Raw genomic sequence first — 18,143 nt, 5'->3', positions numbered from 1 at the left:
ATACACATAAATGACACTTTTGTATATTTCTTTGTAGATTTTGCAATTTCATGCTCAGATCTTAAAGGTTTATGCATTTATAGTGTGGCAAAATGGCCAAATTTCATTCTCTGGAACTAGCTATTTCTGATTCTGTTCTGCTAATGAAGCAGTCAATCCTTAGCTCCTGTTTCTACTTTGGTAAATATTTGATTATCTCTGTTTTTCACTGTGTTTCTGTACATTTTCTTCCCTCAGATGCTGCATATGTGTTGCCAAACTGCATAGTATAAGATGATATTTTTTGTTTTGACTATTTGTATGCTTTGTTAAGCTGTGTCACCCTTTCAGGGCCACCTCACCTCAAACCAGCCAGAACAAATTCTCCATGGATTTGGGTTTTCTCTGCAGGGATTACTTAATGTTCCTACATCTGCTGGAGTCAACCTGAGGCTGTGCAGTTTAGTTCGGCTCTGAAAAGTGAGGATTATTTCAGAGGCGAATAAAAGTCTGGAGGGATTCAATTTTTCTATGAATTAGTCAGTGAAGTGGAACTTTCCTTGCAGGGAGAGTGAGCTGAGTAAACACACGTTTGTGATTCAAAAACTGTGGATTCACATGTGAAACGTGCTAAACGTGTTGACATCACCGTCCACTACGGCCCCGCCCCCCGCACACGGCTGATGTTGATCCTCCCCTTGCATCAGCACCATTTAGAGAGAGAGAGGAGAGAGAGAGAGAGAGAGGCGAGCCAACCCTGGCAGAGCGTAAAGAGGCGTCAGACGGCGGCCACAGCATCCCGGTTCCACGTCGTTCAGAGGCCTCATCGACGGTTTCAGCTCCAGAAAACATCCGAGGAAGGAGTAAACACAGCCGGGCACACGGCCACAGCCACAGTCAGTGATGGAGAGCCTGCTAGATAATCCAATGAAAGCCGTTCTGTACCTGAAGGAGCTCACGACCATCGTCCAGAACCAGCAAAGCCTGATCCAGACGCAGCGCCAACGCATCGACGAACTCGAGCGGAAGGTGGAGGACCTAATCGGAGAGAACCGGCAGCTCCGTGACCCCCACCACTACGTCCAGCAGCCCGCTCAGCCGCCGCAGCAACAACAGCAGCATCACCACCACCACCCTCCGCCACAGCATCACTCGACCCACCGCAGCGCCAGTCCCCAAGCGCCGGCCCACCTCCATCAGCACGCGGGGAAAGCTGCAGCTCACCAGGCGCAGCAGAAGCAGCAGCAGCCTCCACCGCAGCATCCGCAGCAGATTCCTGGTCTGTCCGCCCAAACTCAGCAGCACCAGACCCCTCCTTCCCACCACCCGCAGCAGCTGCAGCTCGTGCCCACCTCGCCGCAGTCTCCCAAAGCGAGCCAAGGAAGCCCGGACTCCGGAGGAGAGGACAAGAGGAGCCCCTGCTGCAAGTCGCTGGTTCCGCAGACTCCCACCGCGCTGTGCCGCTCGGTTGGGTTGGCTAGGAAAGCGGAGTGAGTAGCTTTCATGTTGTATGACTGAAGCACCTTCTTCTAAAGCGAGACCTAAAATTTTAAACCATAAAAGACAACTTCCGGGTTTTTATGTTAGCAAAAGTGCGGTCATTACTCTTTCAACGTGACCTTTATTTAAATGCTAGCAGCGTCAAAGTGTGACAAGCAAGTGACATTAGTCCACACCAATGCTGTCTCCTGTCTTAAAACTGACTCAATAACACGTTCAGTGACCCTAATAAGATGATATTTTTTTTCAGGGCATGTTTTCATATCTAAATTTAGCCTAGTTTGGACAGAAAATAGTGCAGCATCCTCCCAGTGCAAGCACAAATAACACCTTTCAGCCTTGACAAAATAAGCTGAAATGTTACAAACATATCCAAAGAAAGCTCAGAAAAATTTACAGCACACTGAGTAGACTACAAAAAAAGATGTACTTAAAATAAGAGACGCTTCGTGAGTCTTTGATTAACTTCACATCCCCACTGACATGCCCACGTTTAATTTTCTGACAGGTGATTCAAGGCCCTCCTGAATTTTTAACATTATTCACTCCATCCTCCCTATTTAATCAATGGCATGCTAAATGGATATTGATCGTGAGGACCCCGGCTGGCATTTTAACCGTAGTTGGTTTGTAAATTCTCCACCAAGGTGGACCAAACACCAGAGATAAAACAAGTGACTTTTCTCTCTGGATGAGGCTTTTGTTTCATCTTGCCTCCTGGTGTTTCCCTCACTTTGAATGTCTAATGCGCTGATGTCTTTTTTAGAAATGCAGCTGTTCTTAGGCTGAGCTGATGGAGCGATTTTGCAGGTGTCAGGAGAGCACGGTGACATTGTAAACAGACTTATAAAAGCAACGATTCCTAATGGAAATTCACCGTCTTTGAGAGAAGTATCACTGCTTTCTCACATTCACACCTGAACATAAGGTTTTAATTCACAAGCTAGATGACTATAATAGATCTTCTCAATAACACACAAGCTGAAAGATGTTGCTCTGCAGGGAAAACATCCAAGAAAAGAGCCAAAGATAATATCTGTTTCCTATTAATCACAGCTTTATCATCTAAAAAGACTTACTAATAAGCATTTAGCTTTAAGTTACAGGCTTAAACTCACTTCTTTGTGTATTTGGGTGTCCGAGTCACTTTTTCATACCCAGTTGAAGATATTTTTCAAGGTCAAAACACAAGTTATAGCCTTGTTCCAGCTTCTTTGTTTTGGGGTTTGTCTTCATTTTCTTTATGTGATAAATCAGCGGTTCTCAACTGGTGGGTTAAGACCAAAAAGTGGGTCTAAAAGCTCATTGCAGTGGGTTGTGAATGTGTGCCAGGAAAAAAATCTGGCAAAAGTCTAAGTACGGCAGCCATAAGTGGATGTATAGTATATTCATACATGTATTTTTCTCGGTCTTCCTATGATGACATGTAAATTTTAGTATCCGTCACAAAATTTATACTTATAAATCTTCTTTTCTTTGTAGAATAAAGCTGGTTTTGGCCAAGATAGCAAGGAAATTCCTTGAGAAATTCAAAAAATGTCCATGCTTTCACTGGAAAAGGGACTAAAATTATAATCTTTCTGTAATGGTGGGCGGTTTAAGCACACTTGTTTTGTCCTGTCTCTTTGTTCAATAGACTTTTCTCATTTTGGCTTGAGTGGTTGAACATTTTGTAAAATTAAGGTTGTAATTTCTCTCTAGGAGGAGGCTGGTCCTGGTGCCCAACCAGTTGAGAACCACCGTGATGAAGTTACTGAATTTGTGGGGTGGAGGCTCAGACAAAACCGTCTATTTAAATCCCTAAACAGGGATGATTTAGGCACGATTTCTTACAATAAATCCATTGATTTCTCGAAATTGACATTGATGGACAAAAGTGGTGGAATCAGACAATGCCCGACTCCGACTATCCGACAAAAACTATCGCCCTGTCTTGGGCAACAGCCTGGCAACACTACCAGTGTGATCCCAACCAATCGTCACATGCTTGCCATGATATTATTTGCTGTCTTGTTGACTGTACACAGGGTCATAGGCTGTCAGGAAGGCTGCTTAAGGTGTGTCAATCATGGCTACAACAGAAGCGTTTTGTGTGATGTGAGGGGTCTTGTAAAAAAGTAGAAAACATCAGAGGAAGAAATGATTGTGGACTGGAAGACAATATGGCATTGCTATCTTTCAAACAGAACTTGAGGTAAGAATGTGACAACATGTCAAGAAAACAAGCCCAATTCAGTCAATAATAGCCCAAATCATTTTAAAGATTAGGTCAATAGTATCCTATTGGTGGGCATCAGGAAAAGCATTGCTGATATTGAGTAAGAGTGTCAAATTGGCGGAAATTACAAGTAAACTGCTGGCATGTGAGTCTTGTCAAATTGGGGTTGTTGACTTGATGTTTGAAAATAGGCAGCAACGACACAGTCTGGTGCAAATCTGGACACGTTTCTGAAGTCTGATCTGGCCTTAAATGATGCAAAAAAGTTCATTGCAATGGTTTTTGTCCTCCAACAGTATACAGACAGAATGACAATCTATAAATCCTCTCGTATCAGGACTGCCACCTTGTATTTGCCACTATGGAGGAGAGACACCTGGTTGCAGGCTTCTTGTGTTAAATCAAGCTTTTAACCACTTTAAAAGAAAACTTAAATCCTCTTTAAATTCATGTTGAATATTCCTGATGTTAGATATTTGCAGGTGTCTGATATGCTGATATTCACATGATCAATTAGCCCATACCAATACTAATATGTAGTTTGGACCTTAAAAATAAGGATGGCTACACACTAGACAATTTAAAGCTTGATTTGAGGCTTGATTTGCCCCCTTGTCACAACTTATTATTGGTCCTTGAGCGTACCGTGTCAGTACGATTATTTTACTGCCCCAGATTGAGTCTGAGCCTCCCTGATCCAGAATTGTTAACATCAAACATACCTGATTTTTATGAATCCAGGTCAGGCTTCCTCCGACGGAATATCCACTAGAGCTGTCACCATATCAGGATTTTGAGTTTTGATAAGATACTAGTAAAAATATAATTACATAAATACCTGTTATGATATAAAAGCACATAAAATGACCTTCTGGACACCCAAAACTGGTTAATTTATATAGGGTCAGTTATAGTAATTTTATTTTAGAATAAAATAAAATTACTATAACTGACCCTATCCCTGTGGTCTCCATGTTTTAAAAAACGGGTTATGTATTGTGTAGGCAGCATTATGTGCTAGAGAACTGTCCATGGTGCTGACTGTTCCTTGCCTATATCAAGGTCAGGATTGACTCTGCTGCTGCACACAGTAATGCATAGTAACACGCACAACACAGCGCAGCGAGCCCCATCTGTTCCACCAGGCTGCATTCTCATTGTTTCTGTTAATCCAGAATGATTTATTGTGCCATTAAGATAAATTCCTAAAGAGCAGGGGTCAGGAATCCTATACATTAGCATGGTTTGTAGAATAAATACACAACTGCTTCTGTATGGGAGCGCCCAGACGAGAACAAACACAGTGATACATGACAGACAGGACAAGTGAAGGAGTACTGTAATTTTAACTTAAAGCATTGATCCAGTCAGAGGAGATGGTGTACTGTTGTGCTTTCAGGGCTGCTGGAGAAGTAATATGCTTCTGTTAAAGGGAACATGACAGGGGAATGTCACAAGTCTACTAATAAGGGCTGTATTTATGCTCTTCATGATCCAGTATGAGGGAAATTCAGGTTGAAGCTTCACTGATATGCTTAGCTGTAAGAGTTAGCTGTGTGCTACATTTCATCATACATTTAATAAATTGTTTTGATTGGAAGTTAGAAAATAAGTTAGTAAGAAAGCAAATGTAGCTGCTGCTAGTAGCTCTCCCATAACATTAAAAAAATTTAAAGTACATTCCTATTAAACAGCATTGTGTTGCAACATTTTTAAAATGTTCATTTAAATAGGTACACCTCTGCACATGTTAAACAAGCTAGTTACAGTACCATGTAGAACTTTAAGGCATGTTTGGGCCAAAAATTGAGGCTGAATTAAGGTGTAGATGTGGTGAATAAGCTGTCTGAGGGTCCCATTAGGTGGGAAGGAGGATTGACACAACCCTGGATGTGCTCTAGAGGTCCTTGCACATTACCAGAGACATGGAAAAATAATCTGTTAAAAAAAACAGAGTCCACACCTTTAGGGCCGAGTAAAGGGTGGATGTGGCTAGTAAGTGCAGCCTAGAGTACCATCCGGGGTTGCAGGGTTGTCACAAGCTCCAAAGGGCCATTGGAAGTCTCCAGCATGTCACAAGGAGTGAAAAGATACACCATTGAGCTTGACCTTGGCTTGGCAGCCAAGGTCAAGCTCGACCCCACTGTAAATCCTCAGAGCCCTACATGCCAGAAACTAGCGCAACTAAAACTAACTGTTTCCTTCTATTTTCAGCCTGAAGTAGGGACGTGCGCAGTTAGCCTCCCAAACTGTTATCTTAGCTAGGCATCAGGGTTACAGCTGGTTATGTTAACTGTAGATTTTGTTGTCCATTAAAGCCCTTGTTTTATGGACGTTGTTGAGCATAAGCAACCATTCCCCTCTGAATTTGAATATGGGTCTATCAGACTCTGAAGCAAGTTACTTGGAACATCCCTAATGCTAAGATAAGCTAACCTGCTGCTGCTAGCATTATCTTACAGGCACTGACCCTCTGAACAACAAAACAATCAGTGTTTTTTTTCCAAATGTTTAACCTCTTCCTAGGAGGGATATCAACTTTTTTGTTTAAAGCAAAAATATTATGAGGTAGCTAAAGATGCTACTATACTGCAGCCAAAGCCATTCTTTTTATGTTGTTATCTTGTACACTGAATGACGAACTGGTTGAAAGAAAGAGATATTTATAATTTATGCTCATAATTAACATAAGGGCCAATGGAAATAAGCAAAATAATATCAACAGGTTTGTTTGTTAATTAGTTAAGTAAAAATGGAGCAAGCAAGCAAATGAATAGTCCCTTAATACTTGAATCCTAAACCCTGGGACACAGATACCACCATTTCCCCTGCTCATCTGTGTTTTAGCTGATTGAAAGGAGGCAGGAAATCCATTTGCAAAGATCTAAATGAAAAATTAAATGCTCACTCACTCACATCATGCACTTCCAATCTCTTCCACTGGTTTAATCTGAAGAATGCAAATCTAGGCTGCCTACAGCTTCAGACAGTGAATGCTGAAAAGTAGCTTCAATTCCTAGCACAAGTTTTTCTCTAGCACGAGCTCAAACTCTTCATAACGAGAATCCAAAGTGTTGCAACTGTGTTAGTCAGCTAGAAAAAGATCCTTAACGGGCCTGTGTGATCTGAGAGGAGCCTTCAGCAATCCTGTCTGGTCTTCTTCCTCTCCCTGTCAACTGCACCTCCCAGTCTACCAACTTACATTTTTCTATTCAGATTTTCTTCCAACCTTTTTCAGTTTTGTTCCCAGCCTACAAAAGATACCTTTGTCCTTGTACATTAGTCTCCAAATTCACATGGCAGATATTTTTCTTTGATGTGACACTCTTGGTGGGAAGTTCAAATGCTGTTATAGTATCAGAGCCTACCGGTGGGTTTTAGGTTTCAAGAAAAATGTAGGTGTTACTGTTGGAAAAAAATTGGTAAAAATGCCTCATAGTGGAAAAAAACAGATGGACATCAGTCAACAATAGTTGTAAAACAATTTAATGACTCATTATAAACTGAAAGGTGAGTCATAAAATTTGACATTAGTACTGTAATAGCTCTTGGCTAACATCGCCATTAGCAAGCCTAATTAACTTGACAACTTAGTCAGGAATAATTGACTTTACCATATCATGAGTCAATGAAAGCAGTACAGTTAAATTAGCTAGAAAGTGGTGTGCTGTTTTGACTTTGATTAAAGACTGACGTCTGATTATGCTAAAGCTAGCATTTGGCGTACTGCAGTTTATGGCGTAATGCACATTTTTTTCTTTAACAAATATGTTGCATTTACTTAGATTTAGGATGTACATTTGCCTTAAATAATTGTACAACAACTTATTACACTGGACATTAGGGAACTGATAATTAGTCACAAGAGTTAGCATTCAAAATTTCTTAATGAACCTCAGTAAATGCAATGATTAAACATTTTTTTAGCTAACATTGCTAATAGCTCAATAACATTAGCTAGACAACTGTACAGGTGGCTAGAAATGAACCACTTTCCATCACATCAGGTATAAATACAAGCAGTATTGTAGCGTTAGCTAGGAAGTAGCCAATGCTAACATAAGCTTTCAATTTATACTGAAGTTTTCATTCTCAAATGTCAAAGTAAATGTGCTTACCATGTCTAAACATATACAGGAAGAGATGACCATTCAACTGCGTTTGTTTTCTTCTTCTGCTCCATTTTTAAATTCAAGTTGTACAAGGCATTAGGCAATTATAATCACAAAATGATGGCTATTTTTGCTTGCTGCTAAATTCATGTAACTTGTGTTCTATGTTTACCCTATTCTCATGAATAAAATTTACTTTATTTAGCTTCATGCCTCTTTCTTGATTGAAATGCGGGGACTAATGCTAATGTTAGCTAGCACATGCTTACATTAGCATTAGTCACCCATATGGCATTCATTGAGGGTGCCAAGTGTTGAACTTTCCCCACTCTATTCTTGAGTGTGCCTGCCTCCATGACATTAATGTTAGCTTACTGTTGTGAATGTTATCTAACGCACATCAAGTTTTTTGTTGCTGTTGATTATGTTGGTTTTACATGAATTCAGAAGGTCATTGTTCAAAAATATTAACAAAACAGTTAAAAAAAAAACAATTTGATCACTATTTAAGCACTGACAGCTCCGTAACATGAATTATTATCAGCATTTGATCAACTACAAACATACCTAAATTACTGCTAGCTTTTGAACTATTCCTGGCTAAAACTGACATTAGCTAGCTTTAATTACCTTAAACTTTATTATTTTATTTTTGTCTGGAAATAAATTACTTCTCAACCTTATCCAAGAAGTGTTCAAATGCTAATGTAAGTTGATGGATAGTGGCTGCTAATAAAATAAAATAAAAACTTAAATGTTTGCCAGAAATTAACTACTTTTTATCACATCTAGTATCAATACAAGCAGTACTGTAACACTGGCTAAGAAGTAGCTAAATGCTAACATAAGCTTTCAGTTTGTAGCAGTTTTTTAGTCTTGAATGTCAAAGTAAAACATTGGTTCTTACAAAAAGGTGGTTTTAACTGAAATTAAGCCCTGCTCTATGATATTGTTGGCTTACTGTAGTTAATAAAACTTTACTGAACACAGGATTTTTTTTGCATGCATTACATTTTTACATGCTTTAACCAACCTCAGGGACAGTTATGGGTCCCCAGTTTCTGTTATTGTTATTTTGGGGTTCATGAACTGAAAAGTTTGGGAACCATTGGTCTGGCTACTAGTATCAAATATCATATTAAGGGAAATTTTTACATTTTTCATTCTTTAAATAGGGCATGAGGGGAGGCATTTTTGCAATCAATTGCTTCTTCTTCTTGGGAGCAGTAAAAGTTTACTCCTTTTCAGATCTATTTAAAGAAGGACCTTGAAATTGCAGCAGTAGATAGCACTTTAGCCTCAACTCAGAGTACTCAGAGTATGCTTTCAGGGAGAAATGGCCGCCTTGTGAACATAGAGAATTGCATCGCTCTTTGTCTTGATTGTCCTCATCTGTGCTTCCCATCCTCTTTCTTCATCTCATCCAATCTTCATTTCCCTACTTTTCTGTAATCAGCAGCTAATGCTACAAAGTGGATCAGTATTCCCTCCCATCCTCCAGCCATCAAGCTCTCTGCCACTTGACCCGTCTCCCTGCTGGGCTGCAACATTCAGTCCAGCCTGTCCAAAGGTTCTCTGTATAGGCTTGAGGGCTGCCAAGAGTGTGTGTTAAAATGAGAGAGTGTGAAGGTTGAGCTGTGTGAGGAGGGAGTTGAGAAGAGTGACAGGCGCAGGCAAGGTGTTCATGTGCTTACATGCACGTGCATGTTGAATAGACAGCAAGCCTGTTGCCTCAGGTGGAAACCCCAGGGTCCTTATATGGCTCCAGGTGCTCCTCAGCTGCTTCTCTACCTCCCACACACTTACAGATATATTAAAGCCTTGCTCTCACACAGGAAGTACTTGCTTATGCATACAGACCCTAACATGCCACATGCCAACTGGCAGCCTGCACGATTTTCCGCATTGGCCGTGACTCTGCACAGCACCCACCATGCCCTCGTTTTTCCTCCTGCTGGCCTTAGACCAGCTGGAGCACAGAATGTATGCCACCTCCTGCCTGAGCCCAATCTCCTTCAGGAATAAACAAGGATGTATGGCTGGCTTTAAGAGGCGGGGGTTCAGCACACTCAAAAGACACATACATACATTACAGAGAACCCTGCAGAGTGCCTGCTGGATGCTGCAGTCTCTCCATGTTCTGACGCTCTCAGATCAATGAGCCTGGAGTTCAGCCAGCACAGGCTCCACCCGCTTTGCTAACCCTTCAGAGCCACTCAAGCCTTGAGCTCAACCTACTATGGCCTGAACAGAAAGCTTAGTCATCTTTTATCTAAAAATATCACCAGGCTTTTTATTCCAAACAACACAAGTAAACACAAGGTTGAACCTTAGAGGCACACAAACCTGTTTTAGCCATTTTACTCTCATTTTGTAAAAAAAAAAAAAAGAAAAATCTTGCTGCACTTTTCTTTTTTAACTGAATTGTTGGTCTCTAAGTATTGCTTCAGCAGCTTAAGGCAGGCCACTTAAATCACCAAGAGCCAAATTACAGTTGCAAGGAAAAGTATGTGAACCCTTTGGGATTTCTTGGATTTCTGCATAAATTGGTCATAAAATGTGTTCTGATCTTCATTTAAGTCACAACAATAGACAACCACAGTCTGCTTAAACTAATACCACACAAAAATGATATGTTTTCATGTTTTTATTGAACAAACCATGTAAACATTCACAGTGCAGGGTGGAAAAAGTATGTGAACCCCTAGGCTAATAACTTCTCCAAGAGCTAATTGGAGCCAGGAGTCAGCCAACCTGGAGTCAAATCAATGTGATGAGATTGGATGTGTTGGTTGAAGCTGCCCTGCCTTATAAAAAACACACACCAGTTTTGAGATTGCTGTTTACAAGAAGCATTGCCTGATGTGAACCATGCCTCGCACTAAAGAGCTCTCAGAAGACGTATGATCAAGAATTGTTGACTTGCATGAAGCTAGAAAGGGTTACAAAAGTAACTCTGAAAGCCTTGATGTATATGTGTCCACGGTAAGACAGGCTGTCTACAAATGGACAAAGTTCAGCACTGTTCTGTAAAGGTGACTGCAAGAGCACAACACAGAATGCTCAGTGAGGTGAAGAAGAATCTTAGAGTGTCAGCTAAAGACTTACAGAAATCTCTGGCACATGCTTACATTTGTGTTGACAAATCTACAGTAAGTAAAAAATTGAAAAAGTAAAAATTAATTCCCAAGTTTGTCAAGACATTTTGCAGAAAAACTTAAGACCATCTGTCCGCCAACTGAAGCTCAACAGAGGATGGGTGATGCAACAGGACAACGATCCAAAACATAGAAGTAAATCAACAACAGAATGGCTTCAACAGAAGAAAATACGCCTTCTGGAGTGGCCCAGTCAGGGTCCTGACCTCAACCTGATTGAGATGCTGTGGCATGACCTCAAGAGAGCGATTCACACCAGACATTCCAAGAATATTGCTGCACTGAGACAGTTTTGTAAAAAGGAATGGTCCAAAATTCCTCCTGACCGTTGTGCAGGTCTGATCTGCAACTACAGGAAACGTTCAGATCAGAACACATTTTATGGCCAATTTATGCAGAAATCCGAGAAATCCCAAAGGGTTCACATACTTTATCTTATCTTGCAGTAATTGCAGTGGCCTCCTAACTAAAATGTGAAACCTTCAGAGTCAAAGATCATGACAGCGTGATGTCATCTTCACTATATCTGTCACATGTTAGCATAAAAACAAAGCCATGAATTGTGCTATTATCATTTTAATTAGATATATAAACTACACATTGGGTAAAATGTCCCAGAGTGAACTGGACTATTGCTGTTAATCTCTTCATAACTTTGGCATTTAATGTAATTTTATTTTAAAAGGAAAAAACGATGCCCATAGCCCAACAAGAAGTCCACCAGCTTCCTCTCAGTTTCAGCATAAGGCATTTTTGATGTTGCCAAATAACTTTAAGCTGTTATAACTTATGTAAAAATTATTCCGTGAGCTCCTACTCTTTCTAGCAAGACAACAGTATCACACTGAACACGCCTTTATCCTAACATCTCATCACAGCACCCCCTACTGGCAAAAGGAGGTTACACAATTCTGCCGTCTCTTTATTCCTTGTACAGAGTTGAACCAATCAGCTCAGATTTTGATTCAGAGTCCTCAATATTTCTCCACAACACTGACATGTCTTATTAAAGAACATCTTACTGCCAATGGCAAGCATTTGATCTCACCAATTTCACAGGAAGTTGGCATTACTCTCATAAATAACATCTAAAATGCTTCAAATTTCACATGTATGATCAAAGTTCGCCCTTCTTTACATTCAAAGGTTATTATTATTATTATTATTTTTTTTTTTTTTTTTTTTTTGCTGTAGTACCCTCTACCAGCAACATGAAGTGACACACTTAAGCAAATTCCTTATTCCTGAGTTGAATTGATCAAGCTCAGAAAGGCCTCAATTTTTCTCTACAGTACTGATATTTCTTATTAAAGGACCCCTCACTGGTGATGCTGACCATTTTTGATTTCTCGCCAATGTCACAGGAAGTTGGCATAACTCACTATGAAACATGTTTTGCTTCACATTTCACATGTATCACCAAGGTCTGCTCCTCTACACATTCAAAGGATAATATCATGATTTTTCTGTAGTGTTCCCCTGCTGTAAAAGTCCAGTTGTGCCTCTTACATACAATCTCCAATCTTCATTGAATTTTGGATGATTATAAATATCAGTCCTGCCCAGATCACGTCTACATATTAGCACCTTGCTTTGTTATACTGCCACCTACTGCTGACAGCCAGTAGTACCTCATATATGAAGTGCAGCATGCTCATTATTTTTGAGTAAATGACAGTTTGGAGGAACATGGTCTTTCTGCTGTTCTGCATTACATGACATGATGGGCCCTTTAGTGCTGCTTGTAGGCCTAGTTCTCTTTGTACAATATTTTATGAACACAATTACAAAGTGAGACTGTTAAAAATGGAAAAACAATGCCTGCGCATATATGATTCTCTAAAAAAGTACTTTTCTGAATTTTGCATGATTTTGGCTTGCTTATACATCTTTGTATGTTTAATTTGTCCTTCTCGCAAATCCCTAACACTCTAGGAATGCAAGAAATCTGATATTATTCTGTGTATACCTCTGTACACAAACTATTTTAAACTTGGGCATTGCTTAGAGGTGAAAAACACCTATAGATACATATTTATTCTGCATAAAAATATTCATTTTTAGCTTAATTTGTGTCATTTTACCACTTGTTTGTGGAAGTTTACAACATTTTACAATTTCTGACTCCTGAAATGACAACTTCACAATGTTTATGGTTATTGTGTTTTTTGGAGGTTGCATGTCTACTAAAGTTACTTAAAGTGAAAAAAAGTTTTTATTTTATAAAGTTTAGGTTGTGCTGGGAAAAAAAAAACATGAGCATGATTAACATTTTCTGAGTGGTTCATGTTGTCAAAAGAAAAGTATTGATACAACGGCAAAAAAGCATGTGGACTAGTTTAACACCAGTACCATGCATCTTTAGCCCATCTTTAGCCCAGCTTAAGCTAGCTAGCTTGTTTGACTACAAAATTCCTTTGGTGCTTGTTGTTTACAAAGCTCATACAATGCTGCCCAACTCCTCACCTCAAAAACAAGCTTGCCAGCTGAATAGAATTACAAAAAGAGAGGAGTTTTATGCAAAAAATCTGTAGCTTGACTTTGATCGGCTGCTAGCTTAGCTGTTTGCTAACTTTACATCCTAGCAGACCATAACTTTTCCTCTTGTTGAACTGTGTAGATAAAGATAAAAAAGCGTGATATAAAACTTTGAATGTTGTCAGCTGAAAATGTTTTAATGTCCAGGATATACAGTATCTAGTCATGCACCTGAAAGGTAAGAGTCAGCAAAAGTGGTTGTTTTTATGCATGGCTAACAGTTGAGTTTAATATCCCTCCTTTATTTCCTGCTTTGTTTTGGACTCCTGAAGAGGGGAATGTTGTGTTAGCCTTCAGATGCTAGGCTATGTTTGTGTCTCTCCCCTGTTGCTGAGCAGACCGTGAACAGTGGGAGGGACTGAGGTGGACATATTGTTCCACTCGGTCCCTCTCTTTCTCCTTCTTTCCTTTCCTGCCACCATTACTCGAGAGCCCACACCTCCTGTCCTCTGCTTTTTAGCTCTCTACCCCTCCCCTCCGTCTGAATGGGAATCACGTCTGCCCAGTTATGACAGGGTGGCTTGGCTCTGCTGCTGCTGGAATCCAAATCATGAATATCACATTTGGTGTGTAGTGCTTTTAAATTGCTTCATTTCTCAGAGGATGTAGCTGGCGGGTGATTCCTGGCTCCCTGGTAGAATATTAGCTGCTTTCATGCACAAGTTGAGCAAGGCGAAAGACAGTCCCAGTTGTCTGTAATCCAGCTGTGTGTTCATCTGTGTGCTTTTTTTTAGTGTTAAAGATGGTATTACTTTGTGTGTTTCGCCTTCAAAAGGGCAAGAGAACAGCTGTTTTAAAGGGGTATAAGGACCTTTTCACAGGAATAACTGTTCAAGTGTTTGTGCCTCTGAACTCAGATCTGGGTCATTTAACATTTAGTGCTCCAGCAAATTTGTGTTAGCCTTGAGTAAAAAGTCACACTAAAGCTCTTTAAAGGTATTAAAATCAATCCAGTATGTATATTTGGACATTAAAAAGCTTTCCAGAACATGCACAAGGATTTTTTTTGTTATTTATACGTAGAATTTTATGACAAAACTAAAGAAACAAGCTAAAAAAATTAGAATGCATGTTTAATAGCTCTGTATAGTTTCTTTTTTTAATAAGCTGGAAAAATTGATGGAGTTATTTGGTATGCTTGGGTTTTAGAGATTGCAAGGGGCTATTTGACTATAGTGGTGTTGACAATAACCTTTTCCAAGATGCATCGTGACGAAGCCATGGAAAATTTTATTTTGATGTAGAGGCAGCTCATATTCAATGCAGATGGATGCTGCATGTGAATTTTCCTGCTGCAGCTGGACCTAGCATAAATACTCAAATAATGACCAGCTTACCTTCGAAACACGGCTGCTTTGAGTGCATTTCAACTGTAGTCTATTGTAAATAGTGCAGATTTTCTAGTGTTTGGGGTAGCAGTAGTCACATGTAACACTACTTAACCATTCAACTCTTTTAGGAGTCTGCTGGCGCAGCAACCCGGAAATACTTTCTAGAGTGCAGAGATGCAGAGCAAGTAAGGAAAGAAGACAGCGTGAGAATCATATCGTGAGACCAGTCATGATGCCCAGCTCTACTTGTCAACTTTATTTGTACCAAAGATTTCTCAATATGGCACCCAGATCATAACCGACTTGTTCTTGACTCTAGCTGGGTTTTCCATTACAGTACAATCGCGCTTTGAATGCATTTCCATTGAAAGGAGTTTTGGGCATAGGCCTTGCAATTCTCGTAAAATCTCATCTCGCGTGAATCTGCTGCAGGGAAGCTTGACACTCAGAACCTGTTGTGTGTGGTACGATTTTGGTTACATCTACGGTGGTTGCCTTGATAATGTTGAACAAAAGACAAAGGCAACGGCAAAAAAGCCATGTATAAGGGTAGAAGTATGATGTTAAGAAAAGTCTCGTCTCTTCGTCTGTCTACACGTACAGCGCCATGTTGTCTCGGAGTGACTGGTCATGTGACACCGTGCGTCACGTCCCGTCACTTGCAAATGCAGAAAAAGTGTTTCCATTACACTTTTGCCATATCTTGCTATATCGAAAAACCTCCTCATGAAGGCGTAAAAACTTTTTAGCGATATTTTAGGGCTTTTTCAAAATTCAGGTGTTTCCATTACCAGTTTTTTATTGCGCTATTTTGATTTTGCGCATTTCCAAGTGTAATGGAAACCCAGCTACTGTCACAGAGTTACTCTGATGACCACTCAACAGTCACAGAGCATCAGGACTTTTAACAAGTTTTAAAAATTAAACAAGCACCTTAGCTCTGCTTAATGTAAAATTTCCTGCACTGTTTCTTCCTGCTTTCCTTAACCCAAATACTGTAAGAAAACTTGCTGTGGCCTCACCTCATATGCATATTTGCACTAATTAATCCACTTATTGTACTATAACAAATTTAATCAATTTACTGTTCTCAAACACTGCAAATAATCAATCTATTTACTGTAACCCAAATGCTGTAAGAAAACTCTCTGTGGTAAAATGCCTCCCCTCATATGCTTATTTGCACTAATTAATCTATTAACTAGGACTGCCAAAAGATAAAATCTTAATCTTGATTAATCGTAGGATTCATTTGGTTAAAATTCCATAATTTGGCATTTTAAATGGGTCTTGTATATATTTTTTATTTTTTCTACTTCTTAATGAAGTGTAAGTTTGTTTGGATTAGATACCGACACACGTTTATAGATAGGCCTAAGATTGATGAACTTACCCATGGAAAAAACTTGTTCTGGATTGAAAAGAAAAGAAAATAACAGAAGAGATGTGAATGTTATATAACACAAGGTCCAGATTACTTTTTATTTTTACATTGAGCTGTCTGTGAGTTGTTTTGTTTTTTTTAAGTCAAATGACAATTCAGAGAGCAGTGGGATACTTGTTCCACATCACTGTGGCTGCTGGAGAGGCTACAGCAGCTTAACCAAAGTGGGTTGAAAGGGATAACACAGCATGCGATTAATCATGATTAAAAATAATTGGTGCAATAATTGTGGATTCTAGTAAATTGTGATTAATATTATTACTTTTGACAGCCTTACTGTTAACACAGCATAAATCACTGTGGTAAAATGCCTCACCTTATATTAACGTTTGCACTCAATATTCTGCAAACCATACCAGTAACTAATTTGAGCTATCAACCATACTCAGATGCTGTAAATAATAAATCTTTTCACTGTAACCCAGATACTGTAAGAAGGCTCTCTGTTGTAAAATACCTCATCTCATATATTTGCACTCAAAAATCTATTTACTGTAATAGTTTAATCTTTTGTTGCGTAAGCATACTTGGCCAATAAAGCTGATTCTGATTCTGTTTAAAGTCTGAATGGGCACTACTCAGTATAACACAAATCATGTGTAAAACCAGATCAACCACCTGGCATTCCCATTACCAAGTAGAGAGCGTACAGTGGGGCGCAGAGAAGGTCATGTACCTCGACCTTTGACCTTCAAATTTAACCAGTTCATTAAAGGGTGACAAGTTACATTCGTGGAAAGGTCCAATGACCCTGGCCTTTGATCTGTGACCTCCAAATCATATATCATCCTCAATACAGGATGAATATTTGCACAAATACTGGCGTTAATCAGTCAAAGAGTTCTTGAGATATCGCTGGATTATACACAACACTAACAAAAATGTTGAGGTCAAAGGGGCAGACTTTCATTTTTTGGTTTTATATTCCAAACTCATCCTTGTCCTAGATGTCTTTTTCACACTGATTATGTACATCTGTTGACTAATGAGGTATATGCCACTTTGAGCCAGCAATCATGTTTTGGCTGCCATGCTGAACCTTTCCTTGCCAGATATCAAAACTGAAGAGGATGATAATAACAGGGAATGGATAATGATACGACACAAAGAGACAGGCTGTGATTACAATGATAAATAAAATGTCATGAGCAGACTGAATGATGCATTCAATATTTAGTTGATCTGCAAATGTGTAGTTTTTGTCATCACTTTGACATAATGTAGAATGTTTTTGCCTAGTCACTCAAATGACAAGTTTAGGCCCGTCTCTATTACTTTTTCAACATGACTGCAAACTGGCAGTCCTCTGTCAGTCTGGCAACATGCCTGACTCACAAACAGACAACAGTGTCATCCTCGTCCTTGACACTTCAAGATGACATCATGTTTTCTGTGTTAATGCGCCCACAGAAATGTATGGCTCTGCATACAATTTTAATAACTTTGTGCTGGTATTTGTGTTGCATGAGCAGCAGAGACGTCTCTTTCCTGGTTGGAGGTAAATTATTCAAATATTTGATTGATGCTTTTTATTTCTGCCACACGCAAATGAACAGTAGACCTAATGAGCAATCTGCAGAGAGTGTGTCATTAGTATGCAATCTACATATGTCTGCGATGTGTTAGCAAATGGCTGTGCCATCAGCGGTTGTCAGCTGGCGTCACTCAAACTGATTGCATAATGCAGGCGGATAATTTGATTGAACAATCAGAGCGGATTCCTTCCAATCAATTGCTTTGAACTCTGCACATCCTCAATTGCATTTATTATAGTGGTTGAAATTTCAAAGCAGCTTCTTATGTTTTAAAAGATGAAATGCCAGTTTATGACAATAAATCTCTCATATCATATTGTAAGGAAAA

The 18,143-nt window shown here is 39.6% G+C and overlaps 1 protein-coding gene across 1 annotated transcript in view; it reads left to right on the top strand.

The window, feature by feature from the left end:
• Positions 1 to 678: 678 nt before the first annotated feature.
• iqsec3a (IQ motif and Sec7 domain ArfGEF 3a) overlaps positions 679 to 18,143 on the top strand; it is a gene marked incomplete at its 5' end in the record, with an annotated part of 163,479 nt that continues 146,014 nt past the window's right edge. The window contains 1 exon segment of the mRNA XM_041781031.1: positions 679 to 1,469. Within this exon segment, the coding sequence (XP_041636965.1) occupies positions 679 to 1,469 (791 nt within the window).

The sequence above is a fragment of the Cheilinus undulatus genome, linkage group 23 (assembly GCF_018320785.1).
Source record: "Cheilinus undulatus linkage group 23, ASM1832078v1, whole genome shotgun sequence".
Taxonomy (NCBI): domain Eukaryota; kingdom Metazoa; phylum Chordata; class Actinopteri; order Labriformes; family Labridae; genus Cheilinus; species Cheilinus undulatus.
This window is presented reverse-complemented; position numbering and strand designations above follow the sequence as displayed.